The sequence below is a fragment of the Thunnus maccoyii genome, chromosome 21 (assembly GCF_910596095.1).
Source record: "Thunnus maccoyii chromosome 21, fThuMac1.1, whole genome shotgun sequence".
Lineage (NCBI taxonomy): Eukaryota > Metazoa > Chordata > Actinopteri > Scombriformes > Scombridae > Thunnus > Thunnus maccoyii.
In genome coordinates, this window is record NC_056553.1 from 27202971 (window position 1) to 27224731 (window position 21761).

Genomic DNA, 21761 nt, shown 5'->3' on the forward strand with positions numbered 1-21761 from the left:
TTTTTGTTTGTTTGATTAGTTTTGTTTAATTTGTTTTGGCTTAGTTTTTCTACACTTTGTTTTCATTGAAATATTTCTTGTACTTTTGCACAATTTTAAAGTAGTCAGTATTTAATAAATCTCCTGTTTTAACTTCTTGTTAAATTACTACTGTTAATATTGTATTAATACATTTTGTAATCTTGGGGGAATTCTTTGTCTCAGTCCATCATTCACCATCATCTGTATCATTATAAGGGATCTGTGGCCTTTTGGCTGGTATGGATTGAATATTAAAGGTTCAGTGCAACCTAAAACTCTAAAAAAAAAAAACAAAAAAAAAACTAGCCGCATTCTGGCATTGTCGGCAGGACACAGTGACGGTTTATGTGGGCTCACGAGACAAGGAGTGATTTTGTTTTTTTCTTTTTAGTTTAGTTCAGAGTTGTTTTTCTTTGTGTGTAGACAAAACAGCAATGTGCACATCGAGGGACCTGCTGAGCTTCGGTATGGCCTTGTCTTGGGTTCCCTGACCAAAGTTGAAGTACTTTGATTGACTGTGCCTGTATTTACCCTTCCTCATTTCAGAGATGGCCAGCGATCTCCAGAAATTGAAGGACTTGGTTCAGCAGCTGAAAAAGAGCGGCTGCTGCAGGAGCAAACAGTGGTCAATTCCCCCCAGTCATATGCATGTATGCATATATATGGAAAAAGTTGAGCGTGCTGCCCCAAGGGGGATGCACAGTGCCCCCACCCTTCTTAGAGATCAGTTTGTTGAACATGTTCTTGACTCTAATCTTCGCAGGGAGTTAAAGTGAGTTGTACGGCAACATCCTGATTGCACTCTACTAGATGTGAGAGCAGAGGCCATTCGCTGGGAGCGAGAGGGACGACCTAATGAGCCCAGGGGTAGGGGTTATTCAGTTCCATCCTTTAGTGCTATGCAGTTTTCTGAGAGTAGAGCATTGACTAGCCCTGGTAACACAGAAATGGCAGAGTTAAAGCACATGTTACAGAAACAACAAGAACAGCTTAATCAGTTGACACAGGTTCTGTTAGCATTACAGGCAGCCCCTAGGCCCCCTGCCAAACCAACGCGCCCAAACATTATATGTAGGTGTTGTCAAAAACCAGCCTCACTCATATCCCTGGCAGAGGTCTCTGAGGTAGTCAAAAAGCTCCTCAGTGGCAAGGTGCTGAGTGTAGATGAGATTTGCCCTGAGATGCTGAAGGCTCTGGCCATTGTTGGACTGTCAAGGCTGGCACATCTCTTAAGCATTGGATTGAGATTGGGGACAGTGCCTGTGTGGCAGACTGGGGTTTCCACTTTAAAAAGGGGGACCAGGGGGTGTGCTCCAACTATTGGGGGATCACACTACTCAGCCTCCCAGGGAAAGCTTATGCCAGGGTGCTGGAGAGGGGGCTCTGGCCGACTGTCGAATCTTGGATTGCGGAGGAACAATGTGGATTCCATCCTGGCCATGGAACAGTGGACCAGCTCTTAACCCTTGCAAGGATACTCAAGGGGTCATGGGAGTTTGCACATTCAGTCAATATGTGCTTTGTGGACTCTGAGAATGCTTACGTCTATGTCCCTCAGGGCACCTTGTGGGCAGTGCTGCGAGAGTATGGGATACTGGGGCTGTTGCTGCAAGCCTTTTGTCCTTACAGTGCTACTTGAAAGTTTGTGAACCTGTTAGAATTTTCTGTATTTCTGTATAAACATGACCTAAATCATGATCAGAGGTTGACACAAGTCCTAAAACTAGATAAAGTGAATCCAATTAAACAAATGAGACAATTTTTTAAAATTATTATTATTTAGTTATTGAGGAACATTATCAAAGCTTAGATATTTCCATGAGGCAAAAGTATGCGAACGCTTGCTTTCAGTAACTGGTGTGACCCCATTCTGCAGCAATAACTTCAACCAAACATTTCTGGTAACTGTTTATCAGCCCTGCACATTGGCTTGGAGAAGGAGCAGACGCAGCCTCAGACCACCACCTCCTAGTGGGGAAATTCAGGCTAAGGCTGAAGAGACATCATCAAGCCAAAAATCAGAGGACAAAATACAACACAGAGTATCTCACCAACGCTCAAGTGGCAAAGAACTTCAAAGAGGTCCTCTCAAGAGAAAATAAAGAGCTACATCAGAGGAGGATGGAGGGATGGACCATAAACAAAGAGTGGGAACACCTAAAAGCAGCTTGGAGCTCAACCTGTGAGGAGGCCCTGGGGAAGAGGACCCGAAAGCACAAAGAATGGATAACACCAGAAACCCTCAAAACAATCCAACAGAGGAGAGAGCTCAAACAAAAAGTGAGCACTTCAAGAACAAGATCCGAAAAGGTATCTGCCCAAAAGGAGTACAACAGATGCCACAAAGAAGTGTGTAAGAACATCAGGAGAGACAAGAGATCACAGGTGGAGAGACTAGCCAAGGAGGCAGAACAGGTGGCAACTCAAAGGAACATGAAGGAACTATACAACATCACAAGGAAACTGTCTGGGACATATTCACATTCCGATGAACCAATTTTAGACAAAAGCGGCCAACTGATCTCAACTCAGGAGGCACAGCTTGACAGATGGGCAGAACATTTTGAAGACGTCCTGAACAGGCCAGTGTCAACAGACCAACCATATATCCCCAAGGCCACGATACCCCTACAAATCAAGTGTGACAGACCAACAAAAGCGGAAATCAGGGCAGCAATCAGTCAACTAAAATCTGGCAAAACTGCTGGACCCGACAATATCCCACCTGAAGCCCTGAAAATAGATGCCACTCTGTTGACAGACATGCTCTATGGTCTCTTTGGGAGAATTTGGGAAGAGGAAAGGACACCATCAGAATGGGCAGAGGGGCACATTGTGAAACTGCCAAAGAAAGGTGACCACAGCAAGTGCAACAATTATCAAGGGATCACCCTACTTTCTGTACCCAGCAAAATCTTAAACCGGGTCACTCTCAACCGTCTCCAGGAAGCTGTGGACAAGAGGCTCCAGGATCAGCAAGCAGGATTCAGGAAAGATCATTCATGCACAGACCACATACCAACATTATGTATCATCATCGAACAATCTATCGAATGGAACACGTCACTATACATAAACTTGATCGACTTTGAAAAAGCATTTGACAGTTTAGACAGGACATCACTATGGCACCTTATGGACTACTATGGGATTCCAACTAAAATCACAAACCTTATCAAGGCATCATATGAAGGAACATCATGCAAAGTCATCCATGCAGGCCAACTCTCTCAGAGCTTCAAGGTCAGGACAGGTGTAAAACAGGGATGTCTCCTTTCTCCATTCCTGTTCCTCCTGGCAGTTGACGGGATAATGAGGGAAACTACGGAAGGGAGGAAAAATGGGATCCAGTGGACACTGTGGTAGCAGCTGGATGACCTTGATATTGCAGATGACATAGCTCTGCTTTCACACACACAAAAACAGATACAAGAAAAGACAGACAGACTCGCACAAGCCGAATCAAAACTTGGACTGACACCCAAGACAGCTAAGACACAGATCATGAAGATCCATTCCAAATCCAGCAACCCCATCCTCATGAGCAACAATAGCCTGGAAGAGGTGGAGGTGTTCACATACTTGGGCAGTGTTGTGGACATCACTGGCGGGACAGAGGCTGATATAAAAAGCCAGATTAACAAGGCAAGGGTGGTGTTGCTCAGAAAGATCTGGAGCTCAAAAAACATCTCAACAAACACCAAACTGAGAATCTTTAACACCAACGTCAAGCAGGTGTTGCTGTATGGTTCTGAAACGTGAAGGACAACCAAACAAACAACAAACAGACTACAGACATTCACTAACACCTGCCTAAGAAGTATATTCAAAATCTGGTAGAGAGACAAATTAAGAAATGTGGATCTGTGGAGGAGAGCAGGCCAGGATCCCATTACCTTACAAATTCTGAGGAGGGTGTGGAGTTGGATTGTGCATTCCCTCAGAAAACCTGCCACAAACATCACCCGACCAAGCCTTGAAATGGAACCCACAGGAAGCAAGAAGACGAGGTCGACCCAGGAATAGCTGGAGGAGAGATGCCCAGGCGGAAATAACTAGAAGTGGGCTCAACTGGGGAGATCTAGAGGGAATCGCTAGTAATCAAGTGAAATGGAGGTCGTTCGTCAATGGCCTATGCTCCTTGGAGGAGCAAAGGGCCTAAGTAAGTAAGTAACATTGATTTGGAGGAATTTTAGCTCATTCCTCTGTTGGTATGGGAGATGTATTTGCTCCACTTGCTTTATTAATCAGGCACCTATGCACACACACGCACCACACACACACACACACACACACACACACACACACACACACACACACACACACACACACACACACAATGAGTATAGAATCATGACAAAGCCCTACACACGCATGCTCACACATATTGTATAACTACACTCCTTTGCAGTACAGAGGGAACATCTAATTATCCAACTGTAACCCAATACTACTAACCTACAAAAATACAGTATCAGTAAAATGTTTGGACACACTTTCCTGTTCAAGTGAATGGGAAGGTGTATCCAACTTTTGACTGGCACCGTATATCAAGATATGCCTGTTTTTTTCTTTCTTTCTTTCTTTCTTTCTTTTTCTGTCTATTGTCTTGTCTCTTGTGTCTTACTTACATACAAGGACAATGTGCAACAACATTTTCTTAATATCACAGTTATTTACTCTGAGATTTTGTAAACCTGTGTAGTCATTGTTTCCAATATGATTTGATAATATTTCAAAGTCTTTGGTAATCTGTACATTGGTCTTCCCCACTGCGGTGTGGTCAAGACACATGGGGAATAAGAGAGGTTCCATTGCACAACTGTTCCAGCTGGAGGTGGTGGACAGAACTCTGCCATTTATTGGTCTTATTTTTCTCTTCCACCTTACCCGCTTTACCTACAGCCCTGCCACTCTTATTGGTCCAAATTGCCAAGTGTGAACTTTCCCAGTTTAATGCAAGCCTGATGTTCTCTTCAAACTGAATTACAGCCTGGTCCTTGCTCTCACAATAAAGTATAATGTCATTTGGGAGGCCTCTGTCATCCAGGAGCCTCTTAAACCACTTTCTTGTGGATGCTCACACACACACCCATCTGTCCACTACTGGCAGGTCACACAGCCTGTCAAATCTGTCTTCACTGCAACATGCGCACACACACACACACACACACACACACATCTGGGATACACAAGGCAGTAGTATTGTTTGTAGCTCCAGGGGAGAGGAGGCTCCCAGTTTTTTATTTGCTGTGTCAGAATTGTTCAGTTGTGCAAAAAGTGTAATTCTTTTCTTTATATATTTCCTTCCAGTCAGCTTTGAAAAGAAAAAAAACAGTGGATTTTAAATGGGCATATTGTGACTGAAGTTGAACCACAGAAAGCGTTTAGCAACACTACATAGATATTTTATGTGCTGGCATTCTTCTTCCTCCTCTGTCATCACTGTCCTTTTGTTAGAGGTGATAAATAGTCCACAGAAGTGTTTCATTAAGCTCTTTAATTTGGCCCACAATTAGAGGCCATCCCTTTTGGAAGACTAAGCAGATTGTGTGCCTGGTAATTGCAAGGTTTCAGGATGGTGGATGCTGGAGATAGATGTAATCTAGATATCCATCTTTTCTTCGCAAAGAAAGCCAAAATACAATTTATATATCAATCTATAAAAGATAGATAGATAGACAGAATAGCAACAGCGAAGATTAAAGAAAACTGATATTGAGACTGTTGTCTTGAGAAAAAAAGACAGCATCAGTGGCTTGTTCATATGCTTAATATGACCATTGTTTACACTTACCTGACAAGGACCTCTAGTGGCTGTGTGAATCATGACTTATTTGCCTCAGAGGCAATGGTGGAAGTAGTGTGATGTTACAGTGTGCAGTGCTACAACAAAGCATGTGACTGTCACAGGAGGCTGCTGTTTGATTCCCGTTTGCTACTGACAGTCAACTTGGTTTCCTTTAACCCAAACAACACCAGACATAGTTTTTGTGTCTAAATCTAGCCAAACCTTATCACACTAGTGGGAGATCAGTAAGTCACATGAATCATTTTTGTAACAGTCATATGCATGTTGGAAGGCACTTACAAAAATGTGGTAATGATGGGGCACCATTATTAGAAAATGCTGCTATGGGTCACCTAGGAAAGCAATAATAAGTGGTACTTTGTCATTTAGTTTGCAGTATTTGCCTTCAAAAAGCATATTTGAGGGGTGCCCTGGTGGCCTTGGGGATCAAGACGCTGACACTGAGGATAAAAAATACAGCCAAAGTGTTTTCTGTGGTGCCCACACAGTATGATAAAGTGCCAACTAAGGTGCCCCCATAGTATGATAAAATGCCCTCTATGGTGCCCGCACAAAGGGAAAAAAAATACCAGTTATGTAATGACTGTCTAGTTGTAGATAAATCAGGATTAAGTGCAGAATTGGGTGCCCTCTCAATGAAAAAAGGTGTCCTACAGGGTGCACTGTGCAGGAGAAAAACATTGTGAAGTGGGGGCTGATTGAATGTACCAGGTGCCCTTCATATATTTTACTCTTGCCCCTGAGACAGCCTGAGTCCACCACTGATGCTGACCATGTAATCGTAACATTCCCAGTTCGAGTTCGGCTAAGGACCTTTGTTGCATGTCATCCCTCCTTTCTCTCAGCTCATTTCCCGTTATCTCTACTGTCCGTTGTCAAGCCACTCCCCCCAAAAAAAACATTAATTAAACCAATACAGCTCTGCATCTTTGATATCTGAAAACCTTTAGAATCAATCAGATAACTACCAAAGAGATTTTGAGGGTCGTAAACCTTTGGAGAGATATGCTTTCAAAAAGCCAGCATAAAACTTCCTTTACATTCATCTTCTCACTCTTTATTCCCCAATAAGCAGCCCTTTCCAGCCCTGCCCACTCACTCATCACAATGCTATCAGAGCCCAGGCCACAGCCAGCCTGCTAGACACTCACCATCCCCTGTGCTCTCACTTTATCCCTTCACAAAGACTCAACAATGGGCTATGTAGACATATTGTACAGTGAGGTTAGTCCCAGCCATGCTAAGTGAAACTGTGTATGAGGCCTTGCCAAGCAGACTCCCTGAACTCTACTAGATCTTCTGTTATGTGATAGAATCTTCACCCCTCAGTCTTTCCTTTTTTGCTCAAGCATTCTCATGACTGAAGATGGAGGGGTGCGATAGTATATACATAAGAGAATGTGCTAATGTCTTTACCCTCCATCATCTTACTCCCTATTCAGAAAGCAGTGAAGGAGTCTCGGAAAGCTGATTCCCCGTGGACACACTATTCATTCTGGGTCAAGGAGGTGAATCTGGTCTTTGTGGATAAGGGTAGGAGAAACCAGGCCTTTGACTATGTAAAAAAAATGTCCTGAATCTGAATGTGGTTAAGAGTGAGAGAATGAGAGAGAAGAGGAATGGACACCAGTGTTGGAGAGATGCTGACCATGATGAAAGTACAGGTGTAAAGAAAGGTAGTCGCACACTCATAGTCATGATGCGAAAAATATATTTTAATTAAAGCTGCAAGCAGCGATGAACGGGCCCTTGCACCTCCATGCATGTCGGGTTGCGAACGTCTTCTGTCACAGTCATGTAGATGTCTTCAGACTCGGGCTGTTTTCAGACAATGCAAGAGGGAGATAAACATCACGTCCTTTGTCCACTGTTTTGCCTGCTGCTGGGGCTGCTTCACTGAAATTTCATAGGGGGTGCTATTCAGCCAGTTTGCATCACTGATGGAATATTGTCATGTAGACGTGTTCAGGCCATGTACAATAAAGTTATAGCAACTTCCTCTGTCATGGCGAAGCATCAAATTTCAATGGTGCAAGGATGAGAATTATCTGCAGGGTGAGACATGTCTGTCTTGCTCACACCTGTGGCATCAAAATTATGCAAGTTTTGGGCCCATTCACTTGAATTTCAATTAGTAAACAAAACTCTTGATGAGTTTGTATGTAAAACAAATTAATTTCCCAATTTTCATCAAGTTTATTTTTAGAAAAGTTTTAACCCACATGACCTGGTCAAAGTTTATTGAAATGTGTACTGTCAGGTGTGTAGAGACAATAACTAACTGCAGCTGGACACAGAAAAATACAAAAAATAAAAAATATATATTTGAATGGAGAGTGTGAGTGAACCGCTAGGTGCTTGGGCCCCAGTAAAGGAAAAACTGCAGTACAAAGCTACAAATTTTAGTTTTGATTTTATTTTTCTGCAGCACTTTATCACTAAACTGTCACTCTCACTCAATGAGCTCCATTCAACCCCCACACCCCCCCCCCCCCCCCCCCCCCCCCCATTCTCTCTCTCTCCCTCTCAGTTGGAGAATGTCACTCTTCTTGTGAAATATCCTCATAAATCCCATGACTTTGGCCAAATCCTACATTAAAAATCACATTTTTTTGTAGGAAATTTCGTTGCGAATCCATTGATACAGGTCAAAGTGGTCAGACTTATAGTTTAGACATCAGAACCATTTGTTTGACACAAAGTCCATGCCTAAAGATTGCCTCCCCATTGGTTTACATTGTAAGGTGTGATGTGGCACTACAACTTTCAGGGCTTACAATATCTAAACGTGCGAGCTATTACAAAGTTTTTGACAACCTTTGTTCAGCACAGTGTCATAAGTCATGTATTTAAGTTTGAAGCCGATACCATTAATGCCCAAGGAGGAGATAGCATTTCTTGGGGGTCCAAAATTGGTGCAAAGTCGTACTTTGATGGGCATATTGCGGACTTCCTGTTGGATTTAGGTCAGGGGTGTCAGAATATGATTTGTACGTCTTGATGAGACGAATAATTGAGTTTTGGTTCGATCTCTCTACGACATTCCTACGGGCCGTGGCAGCCATATTAGATACATAGGTGGCACTATAGAGCACATTTTGGCACTTTGGGGGATAATTTTTACATTTTATCAAATATTTCACCAGACCTGATGTGCGTGCCAAATTTTGAGAGTTTTTGAGCATGTTTAGGGGGTAAAATTAAGGGTTGAAGTGGCGTAATAATAAAGAAAGAAAGAAGAAGAAACAAACAAACACACGAAATACAATACTTTACAGGTTTGATATGTACTGGACCTGTGCTGGTACGCACTGTGTCCAGGAAGTACGGGCAACATTTAGGTTACAAAAAGCGGGAGGTTTTTTTGGGCGAGACTCCCACAAAAATCGGGAGTGTTGGCAAATATGGTTGCCATGTAATTGCACTCTAAATCTGACACAAACAAAAGCCCTCACCCTCTCCAGCCTATTCTGCTTATTTTGTTACCAAACTAACTACCAGTGTTCAAAACAACATTAAATAGTACTAAAAACTCACTTGAGTACTGTATGAAACTGTTTACATGTTAGGCAGTCCAGGTGACTGGTGACTGACTGACACATATTTCTCCTCAGGGCTTACTGTCATGGCTGGATCTACCATATGGGCAAGTGCCCAGGGGCCCTTTAGCAGAGATGGGCCCACCATGATGGGGGGAAAAGAAATGTGTGCACTTTTTTTGTCAGGCTCTACAGATATATGACACAAGGGGTGACCCATTCTCTTGATGTTGATAATTATCGTTGCTGTCAGGCGGAAACCTAGTATGTCCAAAACTAAATATGGAGTTATGAGGTTTCCACCCAACAGCAGCGTTATCAAATCGGAATGAAGTAAAAGTTGTTTCCAAGAAAATTAAGTCTCATGATTCATGTATTATTTGTCAATTTGATGGCTGGGCAAGTGATGACTGGTTAGCAGGCTGCAATGCACTGTGGTTAGGATGCATCAATGAGTGTGTGAGAAAAATGATCAATTAGTGGAAAATGGACAGCGCCGGCGGTAGCCAAAAGCCCAGTGGGGCTGCCAAAAGAAAGAGAAGAAAGAAAAGGCAGAGAAAGAGGCGGCCGCAATAAAAAAAATGTCCCACTAATAAGTAGTTTTTTCAAAAAAGCTAAAAATGAAAAACGGGAGGTTGGAACAGCTCCATGTATTCTGACGGAAGATGTCGAGCTAGCTAATGGTGATGAGTGAATCATGTCCAGGGATGGCGTCCACGGCAAAGTCTCGTCTCTTCCAGCGAGGGGAAAGACTTCCAGTGGGGGAAAAACACGTGCATGGTCAAGCTGACTCACAGAGGGACCAAAGTTCCCACTAGCTCAGTCGACATGGAAAGGCGTGTTCCTCTGTGTGTCTTCAGGTTTTAAAGGGGCGGTGGTGTCACAGCTGTGTCATCATGACGCTCCTCTGTGCAGGAGCATCTCTGCTAATGAGGGACTGTTTGTTGAGACTGTTTCCTGTTTAGCACCTAGGTGCAAACTTGCAAAGTATCACTGAAAATAGAGTTTGCAATGGACTCCCATTGTCTGTGAGCAGCATTTTGGCACTCAGGGGGAACAAAGGAAAAGCACCTCATGGCCAGGCCTCAGGGTTTACATGTAGGCCATTCTTTGTGTGACCCAATGGTTGAGGCCCAACACCTCCTTACAGAGCAGTCTCAACTCAGGGATGTTGGTGGGCTTCTTTACATGAACTGCCTGCTTCAGGTCCTTCAACAGCATTTATATAGGGTTAAGGTCAGAAGTTTGACTCAGCCATTCCAAAACATTATCTTTCTTCTGCTCTAACCATTCTTTGGTAGAACGACTTGTGTGTTTAGGGTCATTGTCTTACTGCATGACACACTTTCTCTTGAGCTTCAGTTCACAGGCGGAGACCTTAACATTTTCCTATAGAATGTGCTGGTACAACTCAGAACTCATAGCTCCTTCAATGATTGCAAGCTGTCCTGGTTCAGAGGCAGCAAAGCAGGCCCAAACCATACTACATCCACCATGTGTCACAGATGGGTTAAGGTTCTTATGCTGGAATGCAGTGTTTTCTCATCGCCAAACATAACCCTTCTCATTCAAATCTAAAAGTTTGATTTTGGTCTCATCCATCCACAGAACATTTTTCCCATTGCCTTCTGGCTTATCCACGTGGTCTTGAGCAAACTGTAGACAGCTGCAATGTTCTTTTTGGAGAGTAGTGGGTTTCTCCTTGCAACTCTGCTATGCACAACATTGATGTTCAATGTTCCCCTGATGGTGGACTCATTAACACTGACTGTAGCCACTGCATGAGAGGCCTGTAGTTTCCTAGACATTACCCCGGGGTCCCTTGTGGCCTCCCGGAGTATTACATGCCTGCTCTTGGTGTGATTTTTGTTGTTCAACCACTCCTGGGGAGGGTAACAATGGTGTTGGATGTCTTCAATTTGTACACGATCTGCCTGAAAGTCGACTGGTGGAGTCCAAACTCTTTAGAAATGGTTCTGTAACCCTTTCCAGCCCGGTGACTATCAGCAACTCTTCTTCTAAGGTCCTCAGAAATCTCCTTTGTTCGAGCCATGACACACGTCCATAAACCTGTGTTGTGAAGCTCAGACTTTGATGGTGAAGACCCAGTTTTCTCTTCTTTAAATAAGGCAGGGCCTCCCAGACTCACACTTGATTGACATCCCATTTAACTGTACATCATATAATTGTATTTATTTATTGTTTGGGACAGTGTGCAGTTTTAAACATTAATGATGCACTGAGCCAGAGTTAGCTCAAAGCTAATTTACATCCTCAGTCCCCCCACAATCAAAACATACAACAGCACAACAACAAACAGTCCAAAGCAAAAAACACACAGACCACACCATACAAAATACAAAATACAAAGCTACACACAACAGCACATCACACACACCCACAATGTCAATTAGCAAATAATAATGTAAACTTGTCAAATTAAAAGCAAGACTACCCGCGCTAATGAGAAGACCATAGATAAAGTTTAGACTCAGTGATCTCACAGCTGATTGGTCTTTAATAGATTTTTTTAATTTGGCCTTGAATGTATTGATTGAACTACAGTTCTTCATATCATTAAGTAGGGCATTCCACTGAGTTGTGGCTTTCACAGAGAAAGTTGACTGCCCAAATGCAGTGCAACGAAATGGTATGGTACAGTCTTGTATAGAGGATATTCTGGAGGATCTAATAGAACTTACTGAGCGAGTGTACACAAAGTCACATAGTGGAGGAGGGGCCAAACCATTTAAAATTGAAACACCCAACTCTAATTTCCCCTTCAAATAAACTGATAATCCTAGAGGCTCACATACTTTTGCCATGCACAAATATGTAACATTGGATCATTTTCCTCAATAAACAAGTGTAAGGTTTTAATCTCATTTGTTTAAGTGATGTCTCTTTATCTAATTTTAGGGCTTGAACGGAAATCTGATCATGTTTTAGTTCATATTTATGCAGAAATAGAGCATATTCCAAAGGGTTCACAAACTTTCAAGCAGCACTGCATATAACTGCAGGGGGGGCTGTGTGAGTTGTGGATTAAAATAGTCATTGATTTGAGATAATGTAGGTTAAAATTATCTGCTTTGAAAGTTATGGTTGTTCATTTTCCTCGGCCAATTATGTATCTTTCTAAGATTGCTTCCCCATTTTAAAACATAACCAGGCACCTGTGTGTGTGTGTGTGTGTAAAGCTAAAACAGAAATATAAATAAATAAAGATACTAAAACTATGAGAAAGTAAGTAAAAAAAAGGAAATGCTTGGGGGTATCTCTGGTCGGGCCAGCAGGCACCAGAGAAGTGCTGAGGAAGAATGGAACAGGAAGAGGACAGCTGGGCCAGGCCAAATGGATTTTATTTTCATCAGTGCCCAAGCACCGAGTGGTGCGAAGGCCCTATTGTAATTGATGGAATTATTAGAGTCCCAGCACTGACTGCTGCAAACGCCCTATTTTGTCTGATCTACATTATTATTATTATTATTATTATTATTATTATTATTATTATTATTATTATTATTAGGGCAAAGCTTGCTACTGGAGACCTATTGTTTTTGTTCTCATTATTAGGGCCTGAGTACAAAAGTGCCAGGGGCCTGATGGTCTCTGGCATTGAAAGTGCGAGGAACCTATTCTTTTTGAAGGGATAATTATTAGGGCCCGAAAACGAAAGTGCCCTGGGCCCAATGGCACTGAAAGTGTGAGGGGATGATTATTATCATTATTGTTATTATTATTATTATTATTATTATTATTATTATTATTATTATTGTTATTATGGTACACCATTGCATTTTTGAGGGGCTTAGGATGCTCAAAAACTCACGAAAATTGGCACACACGTCAGTACTTGTGAAAAATTGCAGAGTTCTGTAGTGACTGGGCTCACGTCCCCAAACAAAACGCAGGGCCATTTTGGAACAAAGTTTCTTTGAAATTTGGTGGGTTCATTGCTCTTATTATTATCAACATAATACATATTTTTTCAAATTTTTTCACCCAACAGGAAGTCAGCCTTTTTGGATTTAATACTTAAATTTTCATTTTAAAAACACATCTGAGGCCTTTAGGATACGCAAAAACTCATGAACTTTGTACCTATGTTTGAATTAGTAAGTATTGCAATTAATATCACATTTGGGCTTGGGCATAGCACATTGGCTCTATAGCGCCCCCTAATTACTTTTAGCATTTTTGAGGTGCTAGGGGTGCTTGAAAAGTTACGAAACTTTGCACATGCATCAAAAATGGCATAACTTGATATCTGATATGGGTCTTGGGCATGAGTGTGGCAAAATGGCTCAAGGGCACCCCTTAGAAAATTTCAAAGTCAATGCCCCACCTTTAAATTTGACATATATGTACAAAATTTGGTAGGCAGATATGACCTCTCCAGACTTAAAAAAAGCCCCCTGGAGCCATACCCTACGTCCAACAGAAAGTCAGCCATTTTTAATCTACTTTGCATTTTTTTCGCAAAGTGAAGCCATTCACAGGTGTTGTATTTTAACGAACTCCTCCTAGAGGTTTAACCTGGGTGACTTCAAATTTGGTAGGTTACATCTAAACACTTTTTTGATGCTAAATTGCAAAGCTTTTTAGTTTTAATGGAACGACCTTGGTGTGGCATGCCAGGCAATTTTACCCAAAACATGTTTGGGGCATTAAAGAGGAAGTTGTTGTAACTCAGCTTTACGTTGAATCTGCCCAAAATTTCTCATGCTTGATGAAACTTGCAAGGTGTGGTTTACACTTGAAATACAGCAACATGAACTATTATTAGTGGGTGTTATCTAGCACTACATAGTGCACACAGCAAATGACATTTAATTCATTCGTACAATGTCCAATAAGAGCCTGGTCCTGAACATATCTGCATGCCTACAATAAAAGTCATTCAATTGCGTCACACCCCGACATGCGCAAAGGTACGAGGGCCCAATCATCACTGCTTGCACTTTTAATTAGGGCTCGAGCACCAAATGGGGCGAAGGCCCTCTTGTAATCGAATGAATTATTATTATTAGGGTCCAAGCACCGACAGTGCAAAGGCCCTGTTGGAATTCAAGGAATTATTAGTGCCTGAGCACCTAGCGGTGCAAAGTCCTATTGAAACTGAAGGAATTATGAGGGCCCATGCACCTAGCTGTGCAAAGGCCTTATTGTATATGAAGGAATTATTAGGGCCCGAGCACCGAATGCTGCTAAAATACTTTGAGTTTTCACCAAAAGCTGTTGCCATGGCGATGCATTGTTCACCATGGAACAGGAAGCTGTTTTTGAGGGGCTAAAGATGCTTAAAAACTTACTAAACTTGGCACATGCGTCAGAAGTAGGGAAACAAAGTAGGGAAACATGATATCTGATACCCCAACCTTTAAATTTGACGTAGGTAAACGAAATTTGGCAGGCACATGTATTATGTCTAAACACACGAAAAAGCTTCTTGGAGCCATACCCTAAGTCCAACAAGAAGTCAGCCATTTTGAATTAACTTTGCAATATTTGCTCCATTTTTGCCATTTGCAGGCATTGTATTTTAATGAACTCCTCCTAGAGATTTGAACTGATCTACTTCAACTTGGTTGGCTTCATCCTCAGACCTACGATGAAAAGTTCAAAATCATGAGTTTTCATGGAACTTCCCTGACGTGGCGTGTCCATTAATTTGCATGTCTCGCCACGAAACAGGAAATTGGAAAAGGTCCATTACCTTTATCCTATGATGAAACATTTCTATTTTGATGGGCGTGGTCTCTTCCAGGATGACAATGCCCCAATTCCCAGGGCACGAGGGGTAACTGAATAGTTTGATGAGTGACTCATATGCTGTGGCCTTCACAGTCCAGAAATCTCAACAACTGATGTGTTAGACAGCGCTCTCCACCACCATCATCAAAACACCAAATGAGGGAATATCTTTTTGAAGCTCCACCTTTCTTTAAAGCGCCACTCATAAATATGTTTTTCATTTTGTTTCTTCAGTTGAATGTTTGAGCTTCACTGTGTGGCATATATGTGCAGAGTTTGACACTAGAAGACTGTTTTCACATTCATCTGCTGAAAGTGGAAAGTTTTTTTGCACTCAATGAAAATCTGATTTTCTGACCCATAGGAGCTTGATGGCCTTTATTTAGTGCAAGACATGTGATTAACGCAAACTGAGTGAAACATAAGTAATTAACATGAGAACACATATGACATGGGACAGTACAAATGGGAGAAGCAAAGATAACCAGACAGTAACCCAAACAAAACAATAACATGCACAAAATAAAAAATAAATACAATTTTGGTTTAATATTAGAAACACGTAGTGTGTGTGTGTGTGTGTGTGTTATTGTGGGTATGCGTTATGTGTGTTTGTGTGTAAGGATATAGAGGGGAGAGAGCGGGGGGGGGGGAAGAAAAAAAAAAAAAAAGGGATCTGCAGTGTTGTTATGGGGGATCTCTGGTTGGGTGCTGGGGTAAAACCAGGATGAGTCAGGACAGAATTTTATTCATTTTTCTCTCTCCCCCTCTCCACTCCTACCAACCACTTCTTTTTATAGTTTGTTTGCCTGTCTGTCTGTACTCCCCCTTCTCTCCTCCTCCCCCTTTATTGCTCTCTCCTGCTTTGGGCTGCTCCCAGACCCATAGGAGGTTGATGGCCTGTTGCAGGGCAGATACCCCCATAGAACAGCCCCCATCCCTACAGGAGGGGTCTGTTCATTGGGGTCATTTCTATTTGAAGGGGGTTTTACAGGGGATAGGCCCTCAGACACCAAGCTGTCCAAACCAGTCAGGACCCCCAAGCCCCCTCAGCCACCTGTACCCAGTATGAGATGGTCCCATTATGCAAAGCCATCTTTTGGTTTGGGGAAATGAAACTTAACAGAAGATAGATAAATAAGTATGCAAACCAGTAAGTAAATAAAATAAGTAAGTAAATAAATAACTAAGAAAAAAATATAAATAAAAAAGGAAGAAGAATAAATAATAATAATAATAATGAAAACCAAAATTTAAAAAAATGGAGGAAAAATATAGGTGAGTAAATAGGTTGTTAAATCAGCAAGTACAATGCGATTTACAGCCTGAGGGTGAAGATGTCTGTGTGTTGTCTGGCATTGAGTGAAAATAATTTTTATCAGATTCCTATCAATAATTATAGTAATAATAATCATCATTATCATCATCATCATCTGTATGAAATCAACATTATCATACTATTACAAATAATCAGTGTATTCAATATTTTTTGAGCAAAATAGTAATCCTCACCATCATCCCCAGTCTCTATGGACCAATAATATTCAATATATTAATAATACCAAACAACATCATAATAATAGTCTTAAAAATTGTGCAATATTGCTAATAGTATTCTGTTTTAATAATAACTAGTGCAGTGGCTGTTCAAAATGTGCCTGTTCAGAACAGGCTGATTGCTTATTATTTCTCTAGAACTGCATATGTACAAACAAGCGCATCACCGCCGTCCGCACCGTTTCATTTTGGCATGAGTTGTCGCTTAAAACTTGCAGTGCCTGAAGACATTTTGGCAATTGTTTTTATAAGGTATGGAGACAACCACAAAATTGAACCATAAAAATGTTACGTAATGCCTCACGGGGCAGGACCCCAGCAAGAGATGTCTGCTCAACTAGAAAACAGCACATGTCCATCAGTTCTTTTATGTTTAATAAAACATTGATACTTGAGACTTTTCACCCAAATTATTTTTTAGACCACCCCTATCTGATTTTGATCTATTAAACAAAAGTCTGGGGGAAAATAATCATTTAATAGAATGCAATACTTTCACCATATCCATGACTTTAAACATGGAGTGTATTATACAAAATTAAATGCTATACAACAAATATAATGCATAAACAAATCATTCTGTTCAGTAAGTGGAGTTGATCCCTGTGCTGATTAAAAAGATATTACTCATACAGAAAAAACCCATACAAGGATATGGCCCATCCAAATTGCCATAGAAATACAATAATATGACTCCACATTCTGCTTAAAAACTTATTTTTGTGATCATACAACTAAAATAATTTCTAAACTGTAGAAATGTAATACTGTCTGATGTGATATATTTTTGTACCATTTGTTTTGTTTTCTGGGTAAATGTTATGTTCAATTATGTGGTGAATGTGAAACAGTGTATATCTTATTACACAAGACAAATTTCAGAAAAATATTCTGATAATAAAGTGAAATCAAATTAAATAATACACTCAGGATTACACATTGATAAAAACATCCATCAGATAATATTTTAAAAGAGTAATTTTCTAGTAATTTATGGCACAGGATCTATATAGTTTGATGTCTCTGCCTTCATCTGTCCATCCAGTAGTGTGTGTTGTGTGTTATTCAATGCCTTTGTGCTTCAGTAGCTTTCTCACAGTCTTCAAGTAGTCAGGATCTGGGTATCCATCACTGAAAGAACACAAATTACACAGAGATAATGACCTTATTACATTTACAGCAATGTTTCTCAAACATATTCTATCATGCACTCTTTGAAAAAGAAAAAAAACGTGTATACTTAGTATATTATATTAATTTTTACCACCAATTATCAGGAAAATTAGCAAAAAAGCAGGCTCTCACACTACAATGAGTTCAGTTGATTTCAGTTGTGACTGATGTGTTCACTTTAGTAGCATCATCTGTTTTTTGTTTTTCTTCTGTCACAAATCTGTCCATTGTACAAAAGAGAAACAAGAACATTGTTCAGACTGACATTGTCTTGATGTGTGAAAAAAGGCTGCCCTCCCATTCATTTAAATGAGACCTGACTGTCAGCACAGCTGGAGTGCCAATGCAGAGGGTAAAGGCCAAAAGGGTTGCAGGATCACCCAGAAAAAAAGTTGAACTTGGCCACAGCTTTTGCCACAGCGCAAGGTGACGTTGGCCAACCACAAGTGCACATTCAGTTGTAAAATCCTGTCTCTGTTATATGCAGCTGTGCAGTGTTTTGGCATCTTTTAAGCCTTCAAGGCATGGATCCGTTACTCAAAGTGGACGTCCTGGATAGTGTTTCATGTCTCACCAGTGCCTGAAACAACACGCCCCCAACAATGCAGAGCTGTTTTCCGTCTGAGTGTCTGATTAGTTTTTTCAGCAAATACCCCAAAACAACATGAGTTTACATTCAAGTGACAAAGCCCTCTAGCAGCTTTAGGACTTATGACTTTTGTCTGCTGGGACCAAAGCAAAGGAGAAAACAGTGTGACGTTATTATAGATCAACAAAGTCTGCAGAGGGATGAGTTCCGGGTGGATGGGAGGTTCAACAAAACAACAGACTTTGACATGGGAGACTACTGTTCATTTCCCATTTCCTACAGATGGCCAACATTAACTGCAGTTGTTCTCTAACTGTAACCAAGTTACTATTGTAAAAATGTTGAGGAACATCCCCTAACCTTAATCAAGTACTTATTTTAACCCAAGCCACAACATATCCCTAAACCTACTGAATTTATTTTTGTGCCTAAACCTGACCACGACCACAGCATTGTCACATCATGAAATGTTTATTTTTTAAACAGATGTTGTCTTGCTGGGGCGTCTGATCAGAAAAGGCTTCTATGTGTCTTTCTGGAGGGCACGGACCAAAAACCGATGTATTTTGTTGTTTAATTTGAAGGACTTTATTTACTATAACTAGATGTTTGCATGAGTTGAACCAGTATAAAACCCACTGCAAGATGATAATTCATTGATAGACTGATAGAGATCCATGATAGCAACATGGCAGTGACCATTAACTTGCTATACTGACCATCATGTGCTAAACTGAAACAACAGTTCATAAACTTTGATATAACCTTAAACTGGACATATTTGAACTTGATATGTCCACTTTAAGGTTTATTCTACTTGCCTTCACTTTTGTTTCATTTAATGAACCAAAAGTGGTTCATTAAATGAAACCAAACCAAATGAACCAAAAGTGGTTCATTAAATGGGGCACCTATCAAATTTTAGAATTTACTGTATGTTAAATTGTATTTATACAATATTGGGCATTTCTCCATGGCCAACAGGGGCTGTAATGTGTACTCACACCTTGGTCCCTCCGTCTGGTTGTGTTTTTAGGGGAATAGATGCTGGGGTGACCATATCCTCTCCGTCTTTATTGGTGGCAACAGTAAACAGGAGCTGCTCGTTGAAGGCCTTGTCCAGCCCCCTGAGAACCTTTCTGCCCTCACGGTTGTCAGGCAGGTAAGCACAGAGCCGTAGTCCTGCATAAGGCTGGCCAGGGTGGGGGTGTTTCTCCTGCAAACAGGTAAGTTAAGCTTCAGAGTAAATAACACTGCATCGCACAGTACATATTGTACATATATGCAATTAATTTGCTTTGGCTAATTAATTTGAAGGAAACATAATTGTTGCCTAGTTAGGTTTACCAGCAATGTTTTGCTCCAATACAGAAGTGTGCCATATTTATATCATAGGGATGAGGTCAGGATGGATGGTTGGGCATGCCTGTGTGCTGCCTTTTTTGTTGCCTTGCAAAAGACGTGGTTGTGGCTCAGGAGGTAGAGGGGGTCGTCCACTAATTTGAAGATCAGTAGTTCGATTCTTGGCTCCTCCAGACCACATGTTTAAGTGTCCTTGGGCAAGATACTGAACCCCAAATTGCTCCCGATGGCTGCGCCAGTGGTGTCTGAGTGTATGTGTGTGAATGTGTATTAGATTAGATCCTGATGAGCAGGTTGGCACCTTGCATGGCACCTCTGCCATCAATGGGTTAATGTTGACATGTATTGTAAAGTGCTTTAAGTGGTTGAAAGACTAGAAAGGCGCTATACAAGTGCAGACCAGTTACCGAAACTTTTGCAGTTGGTTATCAATTTGATATATCATTGTAAATGCATAAAGATATTACCCAGTTCGTAGCACAATGGTCAGTCGTGCAGGAACTGTAAATGCGCTTTGTTGCTGCTCTTGATGCTTTGTGGTACATTGAAACTTGTGGGTTGATGCTTGACTCATTTTTGTTTTACACACTTTGGAGATAAACTGTCCTTCAACGACATCATGTTCCCAGCAAACACAGACCTTAATTTGGATTATTACAATAATTTCAGGCCAAGAGTCACATTTGGGTCAGGCACATCGGACTGGCACAGGCTGGAGAAAGACATAATAACAGGCTGCTCTCGCCATGAACATGATAGTCAAGTCAGCAGAGGTGGAGTGCAGGGGTCCCTTGACGAAAACAGGAGTACGCCAGCCCCCAATAAGAGCCTTCATGGATGACTTCATTGTCACCACCACGTCCATCCTGGGCAGTAGATCACCTGGGCAAGGATGAGCTTTAAGTTGGTAAAATCAAGGTCTCTAGTGCTCAAGAGGGGAAAAGTAGTGGACAAGTTCCACTTCTCACTGTCTGGAGCCACCACCCCATCCATCACGGAGCAGCCAGTTAAGAGCCTTGGGAAGTACTTTGATTGCAGCCTCAAAGATTCTGCTTCCACCCAGAAAACGAGCAAGGAGCTCGAGGACTGGCTGAGTTGGGTTGACAAATCAGGCCTGCCAGGAAGGTTCAAGGCCTGGATTTACCAGCACTCCATCTTGCCTCTGATCCTGTGGCCACTGCTGGTGTACACAGTACCCATCACAACAGTTGAGGCCATGGAGAGAAAGATCAGCAGTTACCTGTGCAGATGGCTCGGTCTCCCACGCAGTCTGAGCAGCTCTGCCCTGTATGGCACCAGCAACATCCTGCAGCTTCCAATCAGCGGCCTTGCTGAAGAGTTCATGGTGTCCAGAACATGGGAAGCATTGCAGTAAAGGGAATCCAGAGATCAAACGGTGGGATCGGCTGGTATCCAGGTGTGAACAGGCTGGAAATGGAGGGCAGACAAAGCTCTGGAGGTGGCCGAGTCAAGGCTGAGGCAGAGAGCTCTGGTGGGGTTCAAAGCAACGGGGCATGCAGGCATTGGCTACCTCCCAGCAACTAGGGTTGACAAGGCTAAAGGCAAAGAGCAGCAACATCTCATTCAGGAGGAAGTGCGGGCAGGCGTGGAGGAAGTGAATGGAATGGGGCAACAAGGAGCATGGACTAAATGGGAGAATGTTCTGCAACGCAAGATCACCTGATCCAACATCTGGAAAGCAGACTTCTATCACATCAGGTTCTTAGTCCAGGCTGTGTATGATGTCCTTCCAAGTCCAGCCAACCTCCACGTTGGGGGAAAACCGACACATCATCCTGTCCTCGATGTTCAGGATGGGGATCCCTGGAACACCTCCTCAGCAGCTGCCCAAAAGATGGGCTCTATCACTGGGGCCATGACCAGGTGCTCAGGGCAGTTGCTGACAGCATAGCCACGGCCATCAACACCATCAAGGGCCACCACAAGCCAA

The 21761-nt window shown here is 41.9% G+C and overlaps 1 protein-coding gene across 2 annotated transcripts in view; it reads right to left on the minus strand.

Annotated features, from left to right (window-relative positions):
• Positions 1 to 17582: 17582 nt before the first annotated feature.
• dtx3l1 (deltex E3 ubiquitin ligase 3L1) overlaps positions 17583 to 21761 on the minus strand; it is a 43298-nt gene continuing 39119 nt past the window's right edge. For both annotated transcript variants that reach the window (XM_042399423.1, XM_042399424.1), the window contains 2 exons: positions 19453 to 19664; positions 17583 to 17817 (listed from right to left, as the gene is read on the minus strand). In XM_042399423.1, the coding sequence (XP_042255357.1) occupies positions 17748 to 17817; positions 19453 to 19664 (282 nt within the window). In that variant the 3' untranslated portion in view covers positions 17583 to 17747. The remainder of the gene's footprint in view (positions 17818 to 19452; positions 19665 to 21761) is intronic.